Below are 21,926 nucleotides of genomic sequence, written 5' to 3'. Positions count from 1 at the left end.
GAAAGAAGGACTCATAGTGGGTAAGAGAAGCACCATATTGGAATAGATGGCTTTGCAATGAGTTAAGAACAGTTCCATTTGCCTCAGTCTCTGCACCTCCCATGAGAAGCCACATCAGGACCTAGTTTTGCACTCAGTGAGCTCAGGTGGGGAACAGAAGCCCAGTGTGAACCTTAGGCTAGGACAAGGAACTTTGCATTTGGTCCTTTTCAGTAGATCGAGTGACCAGTTCATACCCTGAGGTGACTTCTTCCATTGATTCAGATAATTGCTTAGCAATCTGTCCTTAATACATTTCTAGGCAAAACAAACAAACAAAAACACCCACAGGCTTTGAAATCAATAATTTAATATGTAGATGTACATACACATATGTTCATATAAAGACTAAAATATACAGGTCTAGTTTGAATACAACTTAAACATTCCAGTAAGGAAGAGGACTGCACTGATTTTATTCCTGGATCTGGTTTCTTAGCCAAATCAGGGCCAAATAAAGCAATATGCTCTTGTTTATGTTAAGTGACGTACATAATGTCTGCTTATGCTACCTTTTCAATGTATTTCATAAGAGAAAAAAAAAAGGTCCTAAGTTTCATCTTTTCTTTAAGTGACTACTCTACAGGGCACACAGTTCCATTTAAATTCAATTATGTCATGACCGGATACTCTGATAACCTGCTAAAACCAGCAGGCATAGTGTTATTAGTGAGCTAGAAAAAGAGAAAACCCCAGAGCAGCCGTCAGCCGTCTTTGTTCCTCTACAGTCGGCTCCTTCGTATCCCTGATAACAGTGACAGGAAAACTTCTCCTCCAACGCTTCCAGGTCCATATCAGATGCTTTTCCTTTCACAATAAATTCTCCATCCTTGGAGGCCTCTATGTGGTAACTTGCAGGGTTCAAGTGCAGGTAATCAGGAGCTTTCCATACCTTCCTTATGCATCTCCCATTACTCCTGCACAGGTGAAGGCTGCACACCTCAGCCGCTCTGGTCACATTGACTATGTAGTGTCCTAAGTCAGAACTCACATACTGCTTCACCTTTGTACAGTTGCCCTAGAAATGTAGAAACAAATGGGTTTTAGTGGGTTTTGGCACTAATAGGATTAGAGCATTTGGGCCCACGAGGCAGTTCTTTGGACCTGAGTGAAACCTAACATTTGGCTCCTGTTGTTGATCTCTTAGGCTCAGATGCTGCAACACAGGGAACCTGATCAGGAAAGCTGCAAGGAGGCACCTGGGTGGCTCAGTTATTGAGCATCTGCCTTCAGCCCAGGGTGTGACCCCAGAGTCCTGGGATGGAGTCCCACATCAGGCTTCCCACAGGGAGTCTGCTTCTCCCTCTGCCTATGTCTCTGCCTCTCTCTCATGAATAAATATAATCCTTCCAAGGGAAAAAGAAAAAAGAAAAAAGAAAGGAAGCAAGTCCAAGAGGCAGGAGATGGAGAATAGGTTACACTAGGGCTAAGCAACTGAACTTGTCAATGGGTCCCAGAGTCAGCATATGATGACCTTGCCTTCTTTCCATTTACATCTTTTTTTCTCCTTCTGGCCCCCCACATTAATGGAATGTGAAAAAAAGAACAAACCCAAATTAGAAATCATGCCAGAGTTGCTGTCCTCTGGCCACCTTTCAGGGTTGTGTAGGAACCTGAATTCTCATATTCTACCAGTTAATTGTTAAGTGGCAACCTGTAGCTTCCTAGATTTTCCTGTTAATTATGTTCAAATATCAACTGCCCTGGATTCTGGACATCTGTACACAATTGAAACACAGGAAAGCCTGGAAGGCTGACTGGGTCATTTTTTTGTGGTTCCGATTATGTGTTCTAAACAGAGGCCACCTGGTTTGTGCACTCAGCTTCCTGATGGAGCTCCTCTCTTGAGCCGCATGGGCTGGGGGAGGGAATGTCACACCTAGAGGGTCAGGAATTGATTCTCCCTACTTCTACCAAATTCTTATATTAGACAGAGGAAACTTTAACCTTATATTGTCACAGTTTCATGACAGATACCTTGACAGCAACAAATTGAGCCTGTGCAATCCTAAGAATAATGTCATATCATCATGAACTTGCAAAAAATTCAATTTAACAAAAAGTGTTGAGGATATGAGCATTACAATTCCAGGCAAACATATCGTATTATAGAGATATAAACAAACAGCATCTGGAAATACAGAAGAGGCTGTGACTAATGTGGATTGGGGAAAACTAGAAAGACTTATTAGGGTAAATAATATCTGAGCTGGGAGAAATTTGAAAAGAACTATATAGGTCTCATTTTAAATGCTATTAATTTTCAGCTAACTTCTCCATAAAGAAAAAATAGATTCAATGCAGAGATTAAAAAGTTACCATATGTTTCTTCTTCTTCTTCTCAAAATAGGATATGACACATTGTATGTAGTAGTTAAATGCAAGGGCTCCAGTCAAACTGTAGTTAATTTACCCTAGTTGGATTTCCTCTTTTGTTTCATTTATAAATAAATAACCCTACCGCATTAGGGTTATTATGACCAGTAAGTGAGCACATCCAAAACAAAAAGCAATTAGCACACAATCCCAGCACATAATAGTCTACAAATGTCAGTAATATGATTACTATCTTAACAAAAGTTAATAATACTATTGAGCTCCTTCTATGTATTAGGCACTGATTTGGACTTGAAGTCTAAAGCTGGTTTATTGTGGGAGTCATGAGAGCTCCGACTGGAGTTAGCTATAAAAGAAAAGAGCAAATACTTTAAATAATATTAACTATACCTTCAAGGTACTGCCTTACCTCAGATGAAGTTAAATTCATGTCTCCCCAGATAACAATGCCTGCAGCTCCCAAGGCAGCACTTTCTCCAATAGTACTGATTAGATCTTGCTAGATTGAAGACAATAGAGTTCATTATTCATTTGGCTATAAAACAGCATGCCAGGGATTAGGATTCGAGGTTGAGTTCAATATAATAGGATGATTCTTTAGTTCTCAGAGTAAAATAGATATTGAACAAAACAAGGCTCAAAATTATACTCCATATTCACATGGAAGAGCATACTAAATATTTTTAAGGAAAAGCTTGAATTTTTCCAAACAGGATATTATTTTGATGACAGCCTAGAAATAGCCAACAGAAGCTGTTTAATCAAAGTCAACTAAGGCCACATGCACACAAACCAGCCATCCGTACATGACCCAGAAATTTTTCTTCTCCGAATGTGAAGAATACCTTGCATTCCTCTTAGCTAAATTCTCTTCCCTGTTTGCAACACTCCCCTGAGGACTTTGCCTCCACAGGGACCCGGAGGGGGTTTGTGTCATTTGGATCCCAGGACGAGGCAAAGCAATACAGTGTTAAGGCCCTGCAGGCTCTAATTTGGTCTAGCCCCTTCTTAGGTGAGATAGGCTGGCTAGATGGGGCTAGAGCAGGGCATTTCCCTTGCAAGTGGGAGACCAGAGCCAACTGGAGTTGAGTATTTCCCTCCCCCTGCCCCCCTCACTTAGGCTCTGCTAAGTCCCCAGTAGGTTTGGCTCTGGTTAAATAGTTTCTCCTGAGGGCAGACCTTGTTAAGAAGAACAGAATGTTCTTGAGTATTCAAAACAGTTCTTTTTCTCCTGCCCCTTGCTAGATGCATAAGAAGATTTTTCTCTGATATTCATTGTGAGCACCTGATAAGCTTTTAGAGGGAAAACTCACAAAAGTACATACCCACCCATGATTGAGTCCCCTGGAGTTTTTATTTCTCAGACTTGTCCTCACTGAGTCTCTAGCAACTCATCAATTGTAATTCAGATTTCCCTACTCTGGAAGTGGTTCCCACAGAGATTTCTGATCTAGTAAGTTGTGATTCTCTGTATTCACCTGTCTGCCTCTCAAATTTTGAGGACAGGAATTTGTCTTGTGTCCTCATGAATCTAAAAATAGTTGATTTTTCTTTTTTCTTTTTTTTATGAAGCTTTGATTTTTCAGTCTGTTTAGTTTTTCACTTGTTAGGATGGAGTGGCAATGTCCAGGCTTCTTACCATGCTGAATCAGAAACTCTATATTACATATATTTTTGTAGCGTCTCAATTTTTCTCATTTGATTTTCATAATATTACAGCTAGGTAGGTAGGGCAGGTAATAGTGCCTCATTGTATATCTTAAGACACTGAGGTCTGGATAGGTGAGGAAATTTGCTACTTACTGTTAAATCATTTTTGTAATCCTAACTATATGTGTTTGTATATACTTGTGCAAACACACACATACACGACTACTCTAAAGTGCAGATATCAGGGTGCTGGCTGGCTCAGCCAGTGAAACATATGACTCTTGATTTCAGGTTTGTTAAGTTCGAGCCCCACATTGGGTATAGAGATTACTTAAAAATAAAAATATCTTAAAAATAAAGTGCAGCTATCTTGGGGAAGATTAGAAATGGAAGCCATTATTTGTCATTTATGACTTGGTGTAAATGAATATCAGGTTTCAAAAATTTTGTGGGCATATTTTTACAGAGGGTATAGTAAAATGGTGGCTGAACTGATGGTTTGAAATATTTGGAAATACCTTCCCATTCAGAAAGTTTTCAGAATGTTACAGAATGATTCCTGGGCCTGTCAAAGAGAGCTGCTTCTTCTTCTCTTTTTTTTTTTTTTTTTTTAAATATTTTTTATTTATTAGAGATACAGAGAGAGAAGCAGGCTCCATGCTGGGAGCCTGACACGGGACTCGATCCCAGGTCTGCAGGATCACACCCTGGGCTGACGGTGGCGCTAAACGGCTAAGCCACCAGGGCTGCCTGAGAGCTGTTTCTTAATGAGACCCTAACCTTTGTTCCTTATTTCCTTAGAACAGAAACATTTCTGAGGTTATAGCTACTCAAGGAAGCTTATCTAGGTTTATAGAATGTGCACAATGTACCAGTAGTCTAATCTTTCAATATGAACACTTCATCCTTTAAAGTTTATTTCTTTCAAAAGTAAATGTATTATCATCAAAGATAGAAACTTGTTTAAGCCAAATATAAAATGTAAAGAAGTTTCATAGAAGGAAGTAGTATTTAACTTTCAGTTCCAGGGTCAAGCAGTTCTAGAGAACTTTTTAAACCTCCTGGGTAGTATTGATTTCCTATCATTATTAATCATTTGTTGCTGACTTTTCTGGAAGTACAAATATCAGTTCACAATAAAGACTTTTTTTCTTACTGACCTCATCAATGGTGTCCAAGGCTTAGCATTTACCAAATCCCGATACATCTGTGCCTTTTCTTCCTCTGAGGATTAAGCTGTACTCCCTATATGCTCCATAGATACCTACTGGTCATACTAACATCCTCATCTGGATGTTTCCTGAGCCTTCTCCCTTGGGTGCCTCACAGTCAGAACATCTTTATATTTTAAGACACACTGATGAATTGAAACTTGTAATGGTGGGAAGGAAGAAATGTGATAAGCCCATAGTATCCAATAATATCTTAAAATACCACTATACCATCCATGTGAAAGCCTGAACAAGTCTCAACTCTTCTTAACATAGTAAGTTTACACATAATTATCCAAGTCTAACCACTAGAGTGTCATCTGCTTTTAAGTTTTTATTTCTATTTTTTTTATTGATTTATGATAGTCATACAGAGAGAGAGAGAGAGAGAGAGAGGCAGAGACATAGGCAGAGGGAGAAGAAGCAGGCTCCATGCACCGGGAGCCTGACGTGGGATTCGATCCCGGGTCTCCAGGATCGCGCCCTGGGCCAAAGGCAGGCGCCAAACCGCTGCGCCACCCAGGGATCCCTAAGTTTTTATTTCTAGAAGTTTCCATCTGAGTGAGTAGAGTAGCAAGGGGAGAAGAAGGGAGAGATAATTGGGCCAAAAGTTCATCTATTTTAAAAGTTACGCTTGTGGTTTATGGGAGGTCTTTGGATACAATAGTAAAATAAATAGACTAAAACTTGTATTTGTAAGTTTTAACCTAGGATTGCAAAATCATGGACTGGTGATGAATTTATGATTGAATTTAAAAACTTGCACCATTCTTACCCACTTTCCATTAGCTATGGTCATAGAGTCAAGAATAAACCAGATGGCTAAATCTATAGATCCACCTACTTTTTGCAGATTTGTAATGCCCCTATGCCTTTAAAAAAAAATTTTTTTTAATTTTTAAGAACTATTTAATTGTGGTAAAAAGACATAAAATTTACTACCTTCACCATTTCTAAGTGTATAGTTCAGTAGTGTTACATGTGTTCACATTGTTGTGCCTCTCTTGTACCTTTTATCAAAACCGGTATTAAATAACATTAATAACATTAAAACATTAAAAACATTAAAAAGAAAATATTTTCCTCTTGATATTAGATGGTGAGGCCAGAAGCAAGAACACTTCCAATTACACTTTCACATGTGTGAGCAAACTACTCCATTTTAAAATCCCCTCTCTGACTTTCCAGCTGGTCCACCACAACCTGCTCCCAATAAAGGCCAATCATGAGGGAGCACCATCAATTGGGGAGGAAAGTGGGGAGGAGTTGTTCTTATTGCCTTCTAACCTTCCTTCCATACCATGTTCCTTAAAAGAATGATAAATAATTAAGATTCAGTTGGCATAAATAAAGAGTCTAAGTGGATGGTAGTTAAAGGAACAATTACGCTCTTAGGAAAGAGCATAATTGGGAATTCTTCAAAGAAGAGAATTAACAAAGAAATGTCTGTTTTAGGGGTATCTTGGTGGCTCAGTAGGCTAAGCATCAGCCTCTGGCTAAGGTCATGACATCAGGGTTCTGCAATCAACCCTGTATGGGGTTCCCTGCTCAGCAGGAGTCTGCTTCTCCCTCTCCTTCTGCCCCTCTCCCTGCTTGTGCTCTCTGTCTCTCAAATAAATAGATAAATAGATAGATAAAATAAATTTTTGAAGAAAAAAAAAAAGTCTCTTTTAAGAACAGGATGGAAATCTCCCCATCTTTGCAAGGGATGTCTTACCTTAGAAAGAAAAAATAAGGGCTCATTTCTGTAGCCTAGCCTTGTGTAGACAAATATAGGCAGAGCATAATCATGGGATGTCATGGTGGAGATCCTCAGGGATTCATGCACTCGAAATCGCGAGAAGCGCAAAATGTTTTCATTGTCTTCAAGAGATTTTCTGACACCAATAGAAGGATATAAAGCAGCACTACTATTCCAGAGCCAAGAGAGCTCATTGTTTCTCAAAACTTCCTCTTCTGGGCATGACCCAGTATAATTTGGGGCATAAACATTATAATTGTGGCAATCAGGATATAAATAATAACCCCAGAGGCCCTTTGGTCTACTCTTAATTCCCAATTCGATGGTTTCCTTCATGAAAGCTTTTGCACTTTCTTCAAAGGTTGCTTTGGCTAAATATTCAATATCAGTAGCTGATACATTCTCTTGCATGTCAGAAATCAGCTTTCTTGACTTCTGTCTGTAGACATCTTTTGTGTTCCAGTTACGGGCCCACTGAGGTCGCCAGTATTCCCAGTCTATAACAGCCAGTCCATTGAAATCTTCAGCAGGGATGTAATAATTAATATCTTGGTCAGCTTTTTCTAGATGCACTTGCAAACTTATGTTCTGGGGGAGACCCCCATTAATGGGAACCCCCTGTGATGTATACCATGGATAGTATCCCAATCTGTTGACATAAAATATAGTGATATTTTGCCCCCTGGCCTTGGCCAGTGGGCTTCCAATAACCTGAAACATTTTCAAATTTAATCCTATATTGTATTTTATCAAACACTGATCCGTTGGGGCATTCCAAGCAGCTATAAAAGGTTTCCTTTGATAAATTGGAAGCCGGGCAGGTTTTAGAGAGGAGATAGACTTCAGAATGAAGAATATGAGCAGCCATGATGTGAGATGTATTGGTTGAACAACACAAAGCCTTAATTGTCCATCAGATAATACTTTCATAAGATAAAATCTTATCTTCTGCATTAATGTACTGTGGAAGACCTGTAGGGAGATGTAATTTTCTATTAGTGATAATTTGGAGGAAAAAATTTCAAATACTGGATGGATATTATTATTATTGGTATATATTTCTATTTTAAAGTGCTTTTTCTTTAAAGGTTTGAAAGAGGACTATACATAAATTGAGATATAGAAGCAAGGGTAGAATAGAAGCTTGCTTCTATTCAGAGGCAAGCAGTGCAATTTAATAAATATTCATGGAACTGGGATGCCTGGGTGGCTCAGTGATTGAGCGTATGCCTTCAGCTCAGGTAGTGATCCTGGGTTTCTGGAATCGAGTCCCATATCAGGCTCCCAGCTTCTCCCTCTGTCTATGTTCTCTGTCTCTCTGTGTCTCTCATGAATAAATTTTAAAAATCTAAAAAAAAAAAAAAAAGAAAAACACTCACAGAACTTCATGCCCTATGTCCAGAATATAAAATGAACAAGATGTGGTCCTTACCCTCAAAAAAAGCTCACGATTGAATAAAAATGTAGAATTATATCAACTATCATTCTGGAAAACTCATCAAATTCTGGGCACCAAGATTAAATACTTTATCAAATAGTCATCTCATTTAATCTTATAATAACTTTTTATTGTTTCATTAAGTAAGCGCAAACGTCCAGATGCTTACATAGGCTCCCTTGCAGCTAGGGTACCCATATGTGTTAGTGGCCAAGATCCATCCTACTCTAGACCTTGTGTGTGTGTGTGTGTGTGTGTGTGTGTGTGTGCCTTTCTTCCTACCCTAGACTTTGAATTGACATCTTAAGAACCAAAGAACCTGAAAGGTGGTGGTGCCAGAAATTCCCATGTCCAGGAGTGGCAGCTCCTGTTGGGGCATCCAGAACCACATATCCATGGTGTTGGTGTTAAGTGGCAACATTGTCCTCCTGGGACAGCACTTTTTGGCTCAAATCAGTGAGATTTTGTTTTGATTGGTTACAACTAGAAACTTCGACTGACATAGGTTTTTTTTCCATGGAATCTGTGGCTTTTGAGTATCAGCAAAGCTGCAAGCGCTGCATGTTGTATGTAATCAACATTTTTCACCACTAGATGTCACCAGCTAAACTGTATAACATTTTTTAGGTCTAGAACACGGAGGTAAAACCAAAATTTAAAATACTTTACGAAAAAATAAATAAATAAAATAATTTATGAAAACTAGAAAATCTGAACAGACCAATTACTAAAATAATATGAAAAGCTTTATTCAAAGACATTTAAGGAGTACTAAGTAAATGGATAGATACAAAAATATCAGTTTTCAAGTGCTATGGAGGTAGATATTTTCTTCATCCATAAATTGAATAGATATCTGTATTCCTCCATAGCACAAAGATGGGTAAGATTACCTCGCTTATCAACATATATGTTATACTGAAGGTATAAATTATGATTTGAAAAGAATGGTATTTTCTTTTTAAAAGATTTTATTTATTTGACACAGAGAGAGAGAGAACACAAGCAGGGGGATGCACAGAGGGAGAGGGAGAAGTAGGCTCCCCACTGAGCAGGGAGCCTGATGCCGGGTGATCCCAGGACCCCGGGATCACTACTTGAGCAGAAGGCAGATGTTTAACCAGCTTCACCACCCACGCGCCCCAGGAGAATGGTATTTTAAAGGGAATATAATTTTATGAATACGATAAGAATCATGGTCCTTAAAAGTGTTCCTTATCTTTGATTTTTTTTTATAGTCTGCCTCAAGATAAGAAAAATGGATTTATCTGCACATGTGTTCATCAATAGGGGAGAAAAAGCTTTTGCTAAAGTTAAAATTCACTTTATGTTAGAGAAGGCTATATATGTATATATAAAAATCTAACCTATCAGAACACTTTCTGCTTTGAGTTTTATTCAAAACATTGCTTTCCACTGATTACTGTTTTCCCTTTGGTCAACCCCCTCATTACTGCCTCAGAAATCCTCGCCCATTCATTACAAAGTTACCAAGCGATTCTCTCCTCCTTATTCCCCAGATTCTGGTGGATGGATGGGAGGTGCACTTTCCATGGCAGGTGGTAGGCAGAACTCCTTTTTTTTGTTTAAGATTTTATTTATTTATTCATGAGAGACACAGAGAGAAAGGCAGAGACACAGGCAGAGAAAGAAGCAAGCTGCTGGCAGGGAGCCCCATGCGGGCTCGATCCCAGGACCCCAGGATCACGACCTGAGCTGAAGGCGGTGCTAAACCACTGAGCCACCCAGGTGTCCCTAGAACTCCTAATAAAATGTGCAGCTTTACACAACAAATACAAGCAAAAAAAAAAAAAAAGAAAAAAAGAAAAAAAGAAAAAGGGCAATTCAGTGCCTGCGTCACCTGTTTGGTCTCAGCTTTCTGCTTCCTGCGTGTGCAGGACAGGGTGCTGGTGCACCTTCTATCATTCACCTAATTAAACATAGCTCGCTGAGAGGAGATCCCTTCACTCGGCACCTGTCAGCAAGTTTTGGGGTCCCCTGCCTGCACTGTGCAATCATTGGCTGGCTGCTTCTCCCACCCTCCTTTCTGCATCAGGGAACCTCCCCATGCCTGCCCTTCCGAACGTGCCCTTGGCCTCAGGACCGCTGTGAACCACTCAAATCCTCACCGCCCAGCTCCACCTGTCTCTTGTCTGCGCAGTTACACTGAACCAGGAGTCACCAGTAGCAACACCCTTCTTTGCTTCCTTACAATCATCCCGGGAAGGTTTGCTTCTTTAAGCAAATCTCTAATTGGTGGAATTTTAGGAAGCGTTGGGGGCAAGATATCGGAGGTGGGGATAAGTGAGGAGTTTCACTTGGACGTCACCCCTAGATTTTATCACCTAGTTTTCTCTTTGTGGGAATAGGGTTTGTTCTGGGAACATATACGAAGGACTAGTTCCCTTCCTTCACCATGGAAAGTTCTGTGAAGGTATTTTGAAAGCCCCTGAACAAATAACTCCCAGCAAAGTCTCACAATCCTGAAAACCCGAGAGGAAAGGGAGGTAGCTTTCTCCTCAAACCCCTCCCGCAGTAGAAAGAAGAGCCACCATGAGGAAGGCTTAGCTGAAACTGCTCTGACTTGTTTAGCCCACTAGTGGGGAATGTGACAAAGATAACAGAAAAGGGGGGACTGCCTTACATTGAGCAGGCCTCAGTCCTCACCCCATTCCGACGTGGAGGATGGTGAAAAAGGGGGGTCCCCTGTGAGACAGGCCCGACATGTGGACATACAAGAGTCTGCAGAGAACAGAGAAGTTTCTATCCTCTCCTTACACCTATTTCTCCAGTCACTCCTTCCCCACAAGTGTGTAGCTGCTTGTGATACATTTAAGGGGGAAAAACAAAAGCAACATCCAGATTTCAGAAGCTGGAGGCACTTAGAGCCATGCCGTGTTATTCTCCTGTCAGACTAACAATTTCACAGAATAACAACCTCAAACAAGTTTGATCTCAGGCTGTGACAAAATGAAACAAAGCAAGGCCACGTTTTCATTTTGCCCAAGCACAGATAAAAACAAGGTCAGGGGATCCCTGGGTGGCGCAGCGGTTTGGCGCGTGCCTTTGGCCCAGGGCGCGATCCTGGAGACCCGGGATCGAATCCCACGTCGGGCTCCCGGTGCATGGAGCCTGCTTCTCCCTCTGCCTGTGTCTCTGCCTCTCTCTCTCTCTCTCTCTATCATAAATAAATAATAATTTAAAAAAAATTATAAAACAAGGTCAGCGTGCCCCCCATATGATATCGAACATCCCTCTCTCTTGCTGAATGAACAACTGCTGTTCTTTACCCAATTATAGATATGCTCCGGCTTTTTGACAGCATCCAATGGACCAAACATCCATTTTCTTAGACCCTCTGCCGGATGACCCAACTAAAACTGAAGTTCTATTCCCAGGCTCTTGCTGATACCCTCTTACTGAGAAACCTCACAGTTCCTCATGCTGCGCATTTTCCCTTGCTGTAACATGTAATAAACCCAACTCATTCAACTGTAGGTGTGGTCCAGGTAGTCTTCGGGGCATTGACACCTGTGTGAAGGCAGTAGTTAGTGTTCAAGAAATATTTATTGAGCACCTATATACCAGGTTTCCCACGGTAAGTACTAGGAATACAATAGTGAACAAAGCAAACAAAAAACCCTGCCCTCTAAGGTTTAAACCTTTTCAGGGGAGACGAATGATAAACATGATGAGTACATAAAATGTATAGTACATTGGAAGGTTGTAATGGAAAAAAAAAAAAGCAGGGATTCATTGTAGATGGGAAGGCCTCACTGATCTACAAGAGAAAAGAAGTAAGCCTGAAGGATGTCTGAGAAAGCATGGGAGGCACGTAGGTGCAAAGGCCCTGAGGCAGGAGGATGCCTGCCATGTTTGTAGAACTTCAAAGAAACTGGTGGCCAGGTAAAAGAGAGAAGTAAGTGTGAGGGTCTTGTAGAGCTTTGCTGGGACTCTGGCTTTCCTTCTAAGTGAGATGGGAAAGAATTAGAAGGTTTTGAGAGAAGAATGACCTGGTCTGAATTGGGTTTAACTGGATTCCTCTGGCTGCTGTGTTAGGCAAGCCCAGAAGGGAAAGAGCACAAAAGAGAAGCAGCAGGAAGCCCAACAGGAGGCTCTTGCAATAATCCAGGATAGAGATGAGAGTGCTGCAACCCAGATATTCAGAATTTTACAGTATTTGTATCAATCACCAGAAGAGAAATATAATAATATTATAAATCTATAAATTAATCCTGCTAGTTTTGTTTTAATTTTGACTGCAACTCTAAATTCTAAATAGATGGAAGACTCTGGGAAGGCTTCTAAACATATACATACCCACACCCATCTCAATGTATTGGTAGGAGGAATTAATTTTCCAGATCTACAACTCTTATTTCTTTTTTTCATGATATTGAGATTTTGTTATCAAAACTTTAAGATGCCAAGTGTCTGCCCCTAAATCAGTAAGATTTATTTATTTATTTTTTAAATTTATTCAGAGAGAGAGAGAGAGAGAGAGGCAGAGACACAGGCAGAGGGAGAAGCAGGCCCCACACTGGGAGCCTGACACGGGACTCAATCCTGAGACTCCAGGATCGCGCCCTGGGCCAAAGGCAGGCGCCAAACCGCTGGGTCACCCAGGGATCCCCCCCCCAATCAGTAAGATTTAAAAGAGTATCCTGAAGGTCATGATCCCTAAGCGGGGATCCCAGTGAACCCCATTTTGGGGAGAAATTTAAAAATGCAGTGTTTTATTTCCAAGCCTTTCAGGAAAGGTTTGACCAAAGTGAAATTTTGTTGCTAGTAATACAAATATATGCATAAATATTTATCAGAATGGAAGATATAGGGACGCCGGGGTGGCTCAGCGGTTGGGCTCAGGTCATGATCCCAGAATCCAGGATCGAGTCCCACATCAGGCTTCCTGTGAGGAACCTGCTTCTCCCTCTGCCTGTGTCTCTGCCTCTCTCTCTCTGTGTCTCTCATGAATAAATAAATAAATCTTAAAAAAAAAAAAAAAGAATGGAAGATACAGCAGAACCACTTAGTTCAAAGCTGTACCCTCAGCTCTGTAGAGCTAATTGCTGACCTGCTTTCTAATAAAATCTCATTAAAGCAAAACCAATAATAGGCATCTATTCTTTCCTTTAAAGGATGTTACTGCCTTAGTCATTGTCAATTGACTTAGATTGTCAATCAGTGTCTTCTCCTAATGATTAAGTTCTTCTCTCATCAGTATTGTGAAATATCAATACTGTGAAAGCTGGATGTTCCAGCAGAAGAAAAAAATATACTGTAATGGATAGAAGTTTCTCACTTAAGTTTTCCCCATACATTTATCTTAAAAACTTGGTGCCAATATCTTATAAACTTGGTTTATAATAGAATCCACTATGTGATAATGTCTCTTTAAGTCCCCAAATTCATCATTATGTACTCATTTTATTACAACTCTATTTCATGCCTTTATCAAAGAGCACGATATCCCTCCATCAGAACAAATTTTAAAACTCCTGGATTATCTTGATTGTATGAAACTGCTTCCCTGCCAGTCTTCCTAAAATATAAGCTTAAATTCTGTTAAGTACATAAAAACGACTATTTCAGTGTCACTCGTGCTAATGGAAAATTCACCCTTCGGGGGGGAAGGCCATATTTTTTATGAAGCAAGAACAATTTCTGTTTTGAGAAATGTGATCTGAAAGAGAATGTAATTGTCCTTATGCAAGAGTATATACTTAGTCTTTGTCAAAAAGTTATTACTTTCCTTTAGGACTTGAAATTTCTTGCAGCCAAGATCAACAGCTTTCTTGGAAAAGCACACAAAGTCTTAGGACCACATTTTGAATAAAATGTTCTCTCTGTCAACCTGTTTTTAACTAAGCTCCTTAAAATAACATTAGGTTGATTTGAATCTTCAGCTTTCTAATTAAAGTTTTTGAACTGTAAAGCAATCTAATGGTTTGTGAAATGTTAACTTAAGTCCTTTCTGTGTCCATAGTCAAGATGATATTTGAAAACACCTCCTTCCTCCCAAGATATGAGCCAAGCCACTGACTGGAAGAGCTGGGTGGCAGACCAGGCAGGGTACACAGGAACTGGGAGCGGAGGCCCAACCTCAGGCCTGAGGACCTGAGCCATATTTACACAGGAGAGTTTGATCTGCGTTCTCCAGATACTAGATGGGAATGTCAGGGTACAGGGCTGGAGTGGAAGGACAGGCACACGAGAGGCCAGAGGTTGTAGCCAGATCACAAAATTTTGATTTAATTTAATGGCGTAATTTCATATTCTGAGTCCTGACAGCAATACCTTGGGGGAAATTAGGGTTGGCCTGGCTTTCCAGCTGGCACCCATCTCTCTGTACGGCATACATATTTCAGCCAGGTAAAAATCTGAGCAAGGTGAAATATGCAGGCATAGACTCCAAACTGTTTGTAATGAGGAAAGAGTAAAGAACTATGATGTATTCCCGATGGAAACAGATAACTGGAAATTTCTGTCTGAATTACAAATGCATAAAACTTTTTACTTAGAAATTCTGCTTCTATGTTATTCATAGTAGCATTGCCTATAATTATTAAGTTGGGAACAGATGGCCATTATTAAGGAAGTGGTTAAACTGTGGATTTCCACATAATGGAATACTATGCACTTACAGCAAAAGATGAAGTTGCTTCTACATATTGATATGGATATTCATGATACCATAATTATTCTTTAAGGTATATTTTGTTTTATATACATATCCGTACACATATTTAACATTTTTAAAAAGTGAGATGTGTATAGAATGCCGCCATTATTTTTCTGAGAAAGGAATGTGTTTATATTTATTTGTGCATGCATATGCATGTAATTTGAGTACTAAGGAATGCATCTGGAGGCACACTCAAGAATTATGTTGCTTGCCTCTAGGAGGGATAGCTGGTGGTAGAGGGAAAGAGTAGGTGAAATTTCTTTGAGCGGCAACTTCTGTTGGGATTTTGTCCTATGTTAATGTACCAGTTATTCAAAACCATTGTTTGAATTAAAAAACTAGTAAAGTTCTCTTGAAACAAACAAAAAAGGAAGATACAAATTGATTCTGACTTTAAGGAATCAGGCTTGCCTTCCTAAAAAGGTAACATCTGAGTTGGCTTTTATTACAAAGATTATTTCTTTATAAAGTTATTTGAGAAAATGCTATGATCTGCTGAAATCTGGCAAGAAATGCCCTTTTCAGGAAATAAGAAAGCCCCCTCCTCCTTTTTTTTTTTTTTTTTTTTTTTTTGTAGTGGAAGTGAATACCATCATCCAGTTTTAAGTTACCACTCTATTCTGACATGTGGCTAATTACAGTTTGGTTAATTATCTATGGTAATGAAAAACTAATGGGGTTAATGGTTTAGGAGATGCTCAGTAGAAACACAGAAGATAGGCTTGAAGAAAATGATTAGTATTATTATGCACCACAAAATGTGGTACACAACATGAGTTTGTTACTTATTACAAGTAGAAAAATATGCTGTAGAGTAATAGGCCTTGTCTGATTGTAAACAATGCAAAATTCTAGTTAGAACAATAAAAGTGCCTGGAGAAATTGAATATGAAAAAGATGCTTTGGTTCTCCTTACTTCCTTGACTATGTATTAGTTTCAATTATTTATCTAGCATAATTTTAAATTAAAACTCAGGTAGCTGCATTTTACCTATTCAACTTCAGATCATTTTTCCTTGAATTTTCCTAAGCACTTCAATTCCATTATATTTTATCCAATCAGACTTTTTTGACAAAGCTTAAATTCTGACAGTTTTTTAATTCTTCAGATGTTCACGGCATTATTTTTTATTTCTTTTTATTCTTCCTCACACTTTCCTGTAATAAATCCTTTCTCAACTCTTACTGCTTTTAAAAAATTCTGCTCAGCTATCCTTTTGTGTTATTTTACAAGACAAAATAAGGAAATTTCAGTGTAATATAACAGAAGCCAGTATGTAGCAGAGTTTAAAATCTTAGACTCCATGGGCAGCATGGGTGGCTCAGAGGTTTAGCGCTGCCTTCAGCTCAGGGCCTTATCTTGGAGTCCTGGGATCGAGTACCGCATTGGGCTCCCTGCATGGAGCCTGCTTCTCCCTCTGCCTGTGTCTCTGCCTCTCTCTCTCTCGCTCTCTCTCTCTCTATCTCTCATGAATAAATAAATAAAATCTTTAAAAAAAAAAAAAAGAAAGATAAAAACTTAGACTCCAGGGCTAGTTACCATCCAACACACTAGAAAAAGTTTCATGGTCTTACCTATTTAATTTTAATTTTTATTGTTTCTAATAGCCTTTCCTGTGTGTCACAATACTGTCTTTTGGGGGGAGTAGTGATGATAAGTAATGATAGCATTTTATAAATCCAAACACAATATAGATGTCTATTCTCTGCCAATGAGCTGAAGTCTTGGCTGTTGAAAATTAAAATTTCATTTTAATCTTTAAAATGTATGAATATGGGATAGAATATTGCCCATCACCCTTCCCCATGCCTCGCTGCAACTCTAGCCCTCTTGCTGGCATTTTCACACAGGACAGATTTTCTATTCAAGATGCCTATCTCTCTGAATTGGATTGCTCTCGGACATATCATTACTATGGTCTAATCTTCTGGTATTCAACTGAATTACACCTGAGTTTGCAGTGCCCTTTGGCATTGCAACTAATGTTTCCTACCTGAAATATCTCCATCAACTGTTGCTAAACTTTATGATAAACTGTCAAGCTCATCAAAATTAAGTTATCTGAAAAGATTGTGGCATATAATAAAAGTAAGAGCCGGTGAAGTCATGTTCACCTGTATTTTTTTCACTCTTTAGGTTTGGATCTTGTATAAGGAGCTACAGAGCTATCTCATAGCTCCTTCTAAGGCTAGGGCTTTCACTCCAGGTACACCTGCTGGATGAATGATGCGCTCTTGATTGCAACTGACCCTGCCAGTTAGGCTAATTTCCATCAAGTTTGAATAATAAATAATACGTATTGTTGTGCAACCAAGTGGATTATGCTTTGTTTCTTAATAAAATAATTATAAACTGTTGAAACACCAAAGATAGTATATAACTAATCAACAATTTGCATATATTTTAAACAGATCATTAGAGAACGTGTTCTCTACTTTGGTTGCCCATTCATAAGAGATGAGAACTCTGTTACATTTGGAGATTAATAAAGAAAGCTGAGTTTCTGCAGTCATGAAAGTTAACAATAACTTTCAATAACAAAACAATAGCAAACAATAACAAAAAGTTAACTGAGTTTCGCAGTCATGCAAGTTAACAATAAATATGGCATAAATACTTTTTCATACACAGACTTTAATTTTTAAAAAATAAGGTTATTTACTCAAGGCCATAATTGCATGCAATCTAATTATCCAAACCATATACCTTGAAAATATTAGGAAATAGATTTTAATTTCCAAATGTAACCTTGAGAGGGTCTCCTATGAATGGGGAACTGCAGAAATGTTCCACTTGCAGGTTCTGGGTTAGACTAAGGATGCAGCAAGGTTGTTCTGGAATGCCTATGACGGAGGCAGAGCAGTGCCAGCCTAGAATAAGAGCCAATTCTGGAGCCATCCAGTAGAATATGTCTAAGATATAGTGCTCCTTGAAGAGTAGGATTTTTCAAATATACTTGATAAGAGGGAAAATGGAATTCATTCATTTGGACCTATAATGAACACTAGACCGGTGCTCAGGTGAAAGGCTTTGTTCTGTCAAAAAGACAACTGGAAACTGTTCCTGTTAGAAATTCACAGCATTTACACTTCTATTATACATAGAAAAAGTCAAGGAATGTGCTAAAACCAAGGACACTAATATTTCAACAAACAAGTAATTATAGATGATGATGTAAGTATAAATATAACTCTACTGAACTTGATAAAGATTTTTCCAACAAAGAAGCTTATTGCTAAGACAATATGGTATACATTATAATTCTCAAAAAAAATCATAAAGAATATGAAACCTGAATCTTTGCACATGAATTTTTTATAACTTATTTTCTAGTTTTTCTTAACTTTCTCCATTTAACACCATTTCAATTCTTTGCTTGGGACTCCACTTAAATGTTAAGAATCTGTGAATACTTCAGCAAGATATCTTTCCTCCGTCATCAAACTGAATTTACAAACAAGGCTGAAATAAATCATGTAACTAAACTTTCTTAGCTATCACTACAATGTGAGTAGCTACCTGTAAGATAAGTACCTCAATTAACAATGGTTCTAGACTTAAGTTAATTATTCAGGAACTGGCAAAGGTTTTAGAGACACCAATTTTATTGCCTACATTACCTTATTCAACTCATAATTTTTCAAATCTTTCACCTTACCTTTGATATATGTAGCCACTGAAGTAGACAACTTTTTTTCCCCATCATTAGGAGATTTCTTGACTTTAAGATTTCCTGTCTCTGGATCAAGTGGTTTAAGATTTATCTTCTTTTATCATTTTGGCATTTGTTCTTTCTTTTCTGGAAATCTAAATCTACTTATCTATATATATATCTTCTTCCCAATTACTGAGAGATTTTCTTATTTGAAGTGCTGTTGATTGTCATCTCTAAGTATTCATCCCATTATTAGTATTTGAAAACAAAACTTAAAACCCATTTGTGTAACCAAAAAAAAAAAAAAAAATCCATTTTTTGAACCCTTTTAAATGCCATATATTTCCTAAAAACTGAATTTCCTTTTCTAAATAACAGTCTTCTAATATTGCCCATCATGGTAGTTATGATAATAACTATGGAACATATCTTTAAAAATATCCTTCATTAAAAATTGAGCAAAAATAAAATCGATTTTATCCAATCAAGAAATGCACTTATGTTCTAAAGAAAATATTTAGGTATATAAAGTTAGCTTGAGGAATTCCTCACAGCTATGTTATTAAAAATATTTTAAAAATAGTGTCTCTTCTGTGGCTTATTTACAGTTAGTTTTCTAATCTACTTCAGGGAATACATTCTGATATTATGAAAAGGTAAGTATTAGGTTATAATAACCCAACATACTGCAAAAAGCTACTTTTCAAAGAAATTGTGCATGTAGAAGAGAAATAAGTCTTTAATAAGAATCATTTTCAAATATAAATTTATAACAAATAAAAAACTAACTGAAATTTAACTTAAACTATCAGTGACAGATATATTTTGTAGAGTGCTAGGTTCATAAAAGCAAGCTCACATTTTGAAAAGTAAAGTATATAAGAAGTAAATAAGTTAGTCCAGAAAAGAAATTGGGGTATTCCAAGGAACAAAGTAAGTTTCCTTCTAACTCCCCTAAGAGAGCATATTTCTAAAAATAGTCCTTAAATTTTTCCCAACAGGATAGAAAGTATATTTTACCTTTCTTTTGTTCTCCTGCTGGCTCTTTAGTCACCTGATGCCAGGCAGAGATTGAGTGGCAAAGGATGCCCTGTGGTGGTTCAGAGAAACATGTCATTACAAGGGTGACTCAGTCCTCCAAGTTAAACTGGAGGCTTGCATTAAATCTCTTTAAAACCAAACTCAGACTCTCTTGAAAGCATATTGGTAGAAATGACAATTGCTTTCTGAAAACACCCAACTTAAATTCACTGACTTAAGAAAGAAAGAAAACTTTGATTGAGACTTTAGTTGGAAAATAGAGAGGTAAAGAAAACTATATTTAAAAGATTTCCAGATTAAAGAGAAAAAAGGAGGTCAAATCTATGTGTACTACAATATATATTATTTAAAAAATAGATTCTAATGAGCTGTCTTAACCCTTAACAAGGCATTAGCCATCATCCTGAGTAAATATAACATTAATTTACTAGAACTAAGCACATGTGTTTACTGCATCATTTTCAGCATATGCCCTTAGAAAAGAATATAATATAAACCTGAAACAAGAAGTGGTGAGATGATCCAAAGACTGAAAACATGAAATTGAATCAGAAATTTAAATTTTAAAAAAAAATTTAATTGCAGAGGTATGAACTATTCCTTCCTTTGGAGAGAGAAATCCTAAGTGCAGAGATAAGAGATCCCAAAGATGAAGTATGTTCAGGACTCATTATCAGAGCAATCAATTAAATATTTCTTCTGGTGTAGCAGAGCCAGTCAGACCATTCAACTTCACAGAGTATGTAGAATGACAAGTAGCAAAGGTGTTTGACCTCAAGACATTTATTTTTATTTTATTTATTTACTTATTTCTTTTAGTGATCTCTACACCCCATGTGGGGCTTGAACTCACAACACAGAGATCAAGAGTCGAATGTTCTTCTGACTGAGCCAGCCAGGTGCCCCATGACCCCAGGACATTTAAATATAAAGATCTTCCTAGGTAGAATTCAGAGTTTAGCAATTGGACCAACTACAAAAGCAGAGATGAACTGGTCTCCCTACTGGGCCTGAAGGGGATAAAAAAAGAAAGGCTATTCAGCCCCTAAAGAATTATACTCTTCATCCAGGATAAGTTTCTCTTTACCTTGATAATTATGAGGGTTCCTTCCAGACTTGCCTACTTTCTAATTACATGCTCCAGACAGAATCTGATTTGTCAGATTCTGAACATGCCTCAGCCCCTTTCACTGTCCACATGCAGTCCATTCTCCTATCCCACATAAGAATCTTGTTAAGTAAATATGCCCAGAGAAATGGGGGGATGGGAAATCCCTGTGACAGTATTTTTTATCATGCTGGTCCTTCATAAATAGAAATAGATGACCAAGGATCGCCAAACATTCAATACACATGAACAGTATGGAAGAGAAGAAATGAATAAAGGGAACAACTGATCTTAGAGACAGTGGAACAGAATATTACACTTAACAACAGCTACAATTTAAAAAAAAAATCCAATTGATATTCTCAGAGAGATTCAGGAAGCTATCAAATCCACAAACCAAAACAAGGCTATTATGAAAAAGGAGTGATTTCCTTCCACCCCCAATAAAGAGTTCTTTGGAATTAAAAGTATGATGAAACTTAACTAATATCCTAGAAGAAAAGGTGGGTGAATCTATAATACAAAGGAAAAAAGACAAAGACTCAGAATCCTGGAAAGGAAAACAACATCTAGTGTAGATCTGGACCTAAGATCCATCTAATAGTACTTTCATAAATGGATAGAGAGAATGGAAGAAAGGAAACCATGGAAAAATAATGCAAGAAAATTATCCTGAGCTAAAGATAAGAGTCTAAATTAAAAGGGAAATCTACAAGGCCTTGAAAGAATATCTCTAATTTAAAATGAAGATGATGACGTGAATTTACTGAGGACCAGAAAGTATAATGACAACATTCTGTTTCTGAGATGAAGACACACATTCCATCCAATTGTGGTGTGAAACAATTAAGACACTGGAAAAAAAACAAGAATGTGATCAAAAAGTTTGTGTTCAAAGAAAAGGTACTGTGATTTTTGAACGATTAATGAGTGGTAAGAAACAACACTTCCCTGAAGAGACAAAGTGTCATTGTTCAGGCTATTCAGGAGAGAGATGGATGCTTTTTGGGTTTCTAATGG

At 38.1% G+C, this 21,926-nt stretch overlaps 1 protein-coding gene across 2 annotated transcripts; it reads right to left on the bottom strand.

The window, feature by feature from the left end:
• Positions 1 to 332: 332 nt before the first annotated feature.
• Positions 333 to 20,493, bottom strand: LOC144289004 (hyaluronidase-4). 2 transcript variants are annotated; one of them, XM_077857183.1, is made up of 4 exons: positions 19,778 to 20,493; positions 6,955 to 7,950; positions 2,786 to 2,875; positions 333 to 1,057 (listed from the first exon to the last, which is right to left on the bottom strand). In XM_077857183.1, exons 2-4 carry the CDS (start codon positions 7,930 to 7,932, stop codon positions 656 to 658), a joined length of 1,470 nt encoding a protein of 489 aa, XP_077713309.1. In that variant the 5' UTR covers positions 7,933 to 7,950; positions 19,778 to 20,493; the 3' UTR covers positions 333 to 655. The 2 variants fall into 2 exon arrangements, 1 of the variants encoding a protein (XP_077713309.1); XR_013357063.1 differs by lacking the exons at positions 6,955 to 7,950; positions 19,778 to 20,493 and adding an exon at positions 3,222 to 3,872 and having other exon boundaries at positions 1,010 to 1,057.
• Positions 20,494 to 21,926: the final 1,433 nt, after the last annotated feature.

This window comes from Canis aureus, chromosome 18 (genome assembly GCF_053574225.1).
Source record: "Canis aureus isolate CA01 chromosome 18, VMU_Caureus_v.1.0, whole genome shotgun sequence".
NCBI classification, from domain to species: domain Eukaryota; kingdom Metazoa; phylum Chordata; class Mammalia; order Carnivora; family Canidae; genus Canis; species Canis aureus.
The sequence above is the reverse complement of the archived record's forward strand: the minus strand, read 5'-3'. Positions and strand labels throughout refer to the sequence as shown.